Here is a 6,413-nt window from a genome sequence, read left to right as displayed (position 1 = left end):
TATTTACCTCTTTCTTATCATCCCACTTAACATTTTATCTGTTAATTCTTTAATTTTATCTTTTTTACGAAACAAAAATGCTCTAATATGATGACTAATTAACCAATTTAGATTAGTCGAGTGGTCAGTTTACTCGTCCGCTTCAGTAAATGTCTGAGAGTTTGAATTTTGTCTTGTGCAGTAATCTATTGGTCAACAACAACAGCAAACCTTTAAATAGAGTTCAGATCTACAACAGATTAGTCACTGGTCTGTTAGATTGAAAGATATTATGAACAACTAAAAAAATATGATGACTAATTAAATTAGGAAATTAAAAGTTAGCTGCTAAACATATTTGATATGATTTTAATGGCAGACATGGGTCCTCCAAAGATAATCTCTTGTTTAGCATATATTCTTGAATCATTTTTCTTTTTATTTCACCAAAATATCAGGATTTACTATATTTGATAGTGGCAAGCAAAAAGGAAGGGTACTTTAAACCCTACCAATACAAAAGTACAACCTCTAATCAAAAGAATGAAAAAAAAAAAAACATAAAGTCTAAACGATATGCTAATATTTTTTGAACAATTAATTAATATATATGCCTAATAACTTGAATATGTTTCTCACTTGTTAGGACTTGTAATATACGAAATATATATTCTATTATTGTAATACATTGATAAAATAATCCTACATTTTTTGAAATGAAATTATATTTATAGAGTAAAGTATTGGTTTTGTCCCCAACGTTTGGGGTAAGTCCTATTTGTATCCCTATCGTTTAAATCGTCCTATTTGTATCCTTAACGTTTATAAAAGTGATTTAATGTTATCCTACTATCAATTATATTAACAAATCAGATTATAATTTTCAATTATTCTCACTTGGATGTATTCATTCTCAATTAGGTCTCACTTGGATGTGTTCGATTTTAATATTATACCCACTATTTGTGTTTAGATTCAATTATGTCCCTAGAAAAGTAAATTTTGTAAATGTTGTAGGAATTAGTTTCAACATTTGATGAGCTATTTTTTGGAGTAGATCATCGATTCTATCCCAGACATTTGTATTCTAACTTCAAGAAGAGATTTTTAAAACTCAAACTAAAGCACTCATGATGTGTAATTGACGGCAGGATAACATTGAATCACTTTTACAAACGTTAGGGATACAAATAGGACGATTTAAATATTAGGGACACAAACAGGATTTACCCCAAACATTGGGGACAAAAACGATACTTTACTCATAAAACATTAGTCAAAGCATGATTAACAATATGTGAGTTATATATGGAGTCTTCTATGATTTCAAAAACCCTATAGCATTGTTAATTCTTAATTATGTCACTTTTAAATCTCAACCTACTTGTTCCGCCCCAGCCCAAACAGGGCAGCGCCCCGGTCAGACTGGCCGACCTGGCGAGGTGCCAACAAGCAACCCGATAAGCACGCTTGGATTACGATCCGGACACCTACTCTCTGGCAGCCAATCACGCGACAGCTGGGAGAGAAAACCTCCAGGAAAGGGACCTCCCCTGTGGGACCCGTCCTACTGACAGAGTATATATGGGTAGGGCCCTATCCCTCCCCACGGTACGTCACTATCCCATATTCTGACTGTCATCTGTAAAAACTCTGACTTGGACATCGGAGTGTCATTGCAGGTGGCTTCCCCCTCACATCACAACAGCTCGGGAGGTCGTTAAGCCTCAGTTCACGCTCACCAGACCCCAATCAAGGCCGATTCTCACAATCACACATGAAAGCATTACCGACCCGTCCGGCACCCGAAGTACCGAACGTTGGTGCCGTCTGTGGGGACTGGCCTGAATGGACTTTCTGTTGGGTCCTGTGGAGGCAGATGACGGAGGAAAACCGCGCGAGGAGGAAATGGCTCCCCGAACTGGGAGGGTAGCCTTTGTGGCTTCCTCTCGCGAACGCACAAGAACCCCCCGCGGCGACCTGAGCTTCCCTCGCGCTCTTAGGAGAGGCGCCCCTTTGGAGGAACAGGGAGCGACAGCGCCAGAATAATGCAAGAGCTGCGCCACAGGGTGCAGAACCTGAAGCGGGAGCTAGCGAGCAAAGAGCGCTACCAACCAGCTCTAGGGCAAGGTCGTTCCCGGTCTCCTCAGAGGAGGGGAACCAGAGGGAGAAGTTCCCGAAGGGATTGCTCTGGATGCACCTCGATCCCCTGGTCTGAATCAGAAAGCCATGGGGAAAGCAGGGAGTTGCCGAGAAGATGGTGAGATCCCATCATCTACACCCGACCTCCAGCAAGGCACACTGAGGAGGAAATCTGAGAGGATAGCAGAGAGAGACCAAGGAGGACATCACGACGCCCTGTGATTATGGGGGCGACCCCTTTCCACCACTACATTCTCAAGGTCCGGCTTCCGAAGCATTTCGATAAGCCAACGGACATGAGATATGACTGCACCCAAGATCCTCAAGAGCATCTAATAGCCTTTGAGGCTAGGATGAATCTAGAGGGCGTGGGTGATGAAGTGAGATGTCGCGCCTTCCCCGTGACCTTAGCAGGGCCGGCAATCTGCTGGTTCAACGCTCTCCCCCAGGGCTCCGTGACAACTTTTACGGACATAACACGTGCCTTCCTAGCTCAGTTTACCACGCGTATTGCTAAAGCTAAGCACCCGATTAACTTGCTGGGGGTGACGCAAAGAAGCGGCAGACTGACCAGGAAGTACCTGGATAGATTCAATGATGAATGTCTGGAGATTGACGGCCTAACCGACTTGGTGGCCAGCCTGTGCTTGACAAATGGGTTGCTGAACGAAAATTTTAGGAAACACCTTACCACCAAGCCCATGTGAACGATGCAAAAAATTCAAAACGTTGCCAGGGAGTACATAAACGACGAAGAGGTTAGCCAAGTCGTGGCAGCCAACAACCGGCAGTGTGCCTATAACCATGCTCGTCAGCCCAAAAATGGGGAAAGGCCTAAAGAGCACTCCAAGGACGGAGCGCCAGCTAAAGCCTTCAAGCCGTTTCCCTGGGTAGGAAAGTTTACTAACAACACTCCCCTGACAGCCCCGATCGTCGAAGTGTACCAGCAGATAGCTGACAAAGGCATCCTGTTGAAGCCCCGACAACTCAATGATAGAACTGGAGGGAACAAAAACCTCTACTGGGACTACCACAAGGGCTTCGGCCACAAGACCCAAGATTGTTTTGATTTGAAGGATGCTCTGGAGCAGGCGTTCTGGGAAGGTAAGCTGGCAGAGTTCTCTCACCTCATAAGAGAATCAAGGAGGCGGGATCGTGACCGATCTGGTGATGACAGGAGCCACGCTGTGAAACCAAGATAAGAACCCGAGGAGGACAATGAACGCGGTCTTACTATAGTGAACGTTGTAGTCGGGAGGGACGTTGCCCCCATGTTGAAGTCGGCATGCAGGAAAGATGCCAAAGTTTTGACTGTGTCATCATCTAGTCCCGCGCCTTCCTCCAGGAGGGTCCCATCAATATCATTCGGACCAGAGGACCAATGGTTTGATGAGCTGCCGGAGAATCCTCCTATGGTGATCACAGTAAGAGTGGGAACTGGCCTGGTAAGGCGAATTCTAGTAGACACTGGAGCTGATTCGAACATCCTGTTCCGTAACTTGTTTGATGCTCTGGGCCTCCGAGACACTGACCTGAAAAACCACCAACACGGTATGATCGGCTTAGGCGATAACTTTATCAAACCTGACGGGATAGTCTCCCTGCCAGTCTCCATAGGAGGAGGACGAGGGAAGAGGTTGGTAATGGCAGAGTTTGTTGTTCTAAGGGACTCCCGGCCTACAACCTCATCTTTGGAAGAAAAACCATCAATGCGTTTGGAGCAGTGATTTGTACAAAGCTACTAATGATGAAGTTTGTTGCTGACGATGGGTCGGTTGGATCCATCAGGGAAGATTTGGAAACGGCGGTTGTGTGCGACAATGCTAGTCTCTCCCTAAGAAAGAAGTCCAAAGATGCATTCGGGGTTTTCCTGGCTGGCCTAGACGCTGGGGTCGATGACAAGCCCAGACCAGAACCTAAAGGAGACCTCGAGAAGTTCAGGGTCGGCGATTTGGAAGAAAAGTTCACCTTTGTGAACAGAAACCTCCCTCATGACTTGAAAGAGCCATTGGTGGAAATGATCAGAGCAAACGACAATCTGTTCGCCTGGATGCCAGCCGACATGACGGGGATCGACCCTGAGTTCATGTCACACCACCTGGCTGTGACATCGGAAGCCAAACCGGTGGCACAGAGAAGAAGAAAAATGTCCCAGGAAAGAGCTGATGAGGTGACCAGGCAAACGGCCAGTCTACTAGAAACAGGGTTCATCCGAGAACTGGATTACTCGACCTGGTTGTCTAATGTAGTCCTGGTCAAGAAAGCCAATGGGAAATGGAGAATGTGCATGGACTATTCTGATCTCAACAAGGCGTGTCCCAAAGATTCTTTTCCCCTCCCAACATTGATGCCCTAGTGGACGCGGCAGTAGGATATCAGTTTGTGAGTTTTATGGACGCATACTCTGGATACAACCAGATACCGATGCACTGGCCAGACGAGGAGAAGACGGCGTTCATAACACTAGGGGGTACGTACTGTTATAAGGTGATGACGTTTGGGCTAAAAAATGCGGGAGCTACCTATCAAAGGCTGATGAATAAGGTGTTTAGCAATCTTATCGGCAAGATGGTGGAAGTGTACGTAGATGACATCCTGGTGAAGACCACTCAGTCTGAGGACCTCATCAGCGATCTAGAAACCGTGTTCGTATCAACATGAGGCTCAACCCTCTCAAGTGCGCTTTCGCCATGAAGTCGGAAAGTTCTTTGGCTTCATGATAACCCAAAGAGGAGTGGAAGCCAACCTGGAGAAATGCGAAGCAATCTTGCGGATGAAGAGCCCGGAATGTGTAAAGGACGTGCAGAGACTGGCGAGAAGGCTCACGGTGCTATCCCGCTTCCTCGGTGCATCGGCTGCCAAAGCTCTGCCATTCTTCAACTTAATGAAAAAGGGGATAGTGTTCGAGTGGACCCCGGCATGCGAAGAAGCCTTCAATCACTTTAAGAATATAATCTCGGCACCACCTGTCCTCAGCAAACCCAGGAATGGAGAAGCACTGTACTTGTATTTAGTAGTAACTGATGAGGCTTTGGTAACCGTCCTGGTACGAGAAGAAGGAAAGATCCAGCAACTGATCTACTTTGTGAGTAAGGCGTTGCAAGGGGCGGAGCTAAGGTACAGTAAGCTGGAAAAGCTGGCATATACGCTCCTGACCTCCTCCCGTAGGCTGCGACAATACTTACAAGGTCACCAGATGTTCATATCCTGGGTCGAGTTATCCGACCCGAGATGATTGGCGACAAAGCGACCGACCTCTTCCCAAAGAGCTCGACTAAATCTACAGGGAAGCCCAGAAAGGGCCCAAATTAAGGAACGCGACCCAAATCCAAAGGCAGTCCAAGCCTATAGAGATAAAGGCGGTTCCCTTGAAGATAAGCTGACCTCGACTCAAAGATAAAGATAAGATAGGATAACTAACTTATCTTATCTAAAAAGGTCACTCTACAACCATTATAAATACACTGGAGCACCCAGGTATAACTCATACTCTGATTCTACTAAAAACCTGCTTAATACCCTTGTTAACTTAAGCATCGAAGTCCCTTGCAGGTACCCCCCACCCTCCAGTGGCGAAGGATCAGCAGTGAAGCTAGTCCAACAAGTCGGACACGACTGCTCCGGCTGACTCCCACCATCCAGACACGTCAGCACCGACCAATTCAGAAGATCTCATCCGAGATCGACCTCCAGTTTCAGGTAACCCTCGGAACATTGGCGCCGTTGCCGGGGAACCTGGAAGTCATCCCATCACCATGGCGGACAACCATGACAATGACCACGATTCAGATCTAGAAAATAGAACGCCGCACAAAAACGTGGGCACTACATTGAAAGATACCCCGGAATCTAACGGGGACAAAAACCCATCCAATCCAGGAGCAATCGAAGCACTTCAAGATCATTTAAAGCAACTTGAGAAAGAAACACAACAACAACGAGAGGTCGGAAAGGATTTACAAAGAGAGGTACGGCGGCGTCGAGAATTAGAAGATAAACTCTTACAACTCGAAGCCGATCTCAAAGCAAAAGCTATTTGGATCGACCCGGAGGAAAATTCACGCAAAGAGCAAGATCCCTTCACTAGGGAAATCATAAAGACCAAAATTCCCAAAGATTTCAAACTCCCGGATATGACTCTGTATGATGGCACTATAGATCCCAACCACCACCTCAGCAACTTCAAAAGCAGGATGTACCTCACTGACGCCTCGGACGCCGTTCGCTGCAAAGCTTTCCCGACGACTCTCACGAAGACAGCAATTAGATGGTTCGACAAACTACCTCTAAAA

The 6,413-nt window shown here is 46.2% G+C and overlaps 1 protein-coding gene across 1 annotated transcript; it reads left to right on the top strand.

Annotated features, from left to right (window-relative positions):
* Positions 1 to 2,345: 2,345 nt before the first annotated feature.
* Positions 2,346 to 2,828, top strand: LOC112742367 (uncharacterized). The gene has a single exon (XM_025791605.1). The coding sequence runs from the start codon at positions 2,346 to 2,348 to the stop codon at positions 2,826 to 2,828; it is 483 nt and encodes a 160-aa protein (XP_025647390.1).
* Positions 2,829 to 6,413: the final 3,585 nt, after the last annotated feature.

Source organism: Arachis hypogaea, chromosome 14, assembly GCF_003086295.3.
Source record: "Arachis hypogaea cultivar Tifrunner chromosome 14, arahy.Tifrunner.gnm2.J5K5, whole genome shotgun sequence".
NCBI lineage: Eukaryota > Viridiplantae > Streptophyta > Magnoliopsida > Fabales > Fabaceae > Arachis > Arachis hypogaea.
The sequence above is the reverse complement of the archived record's forward strand: the minus strand, read 5'-3'. Positions and strand labels throughout refer to the sequence as shown.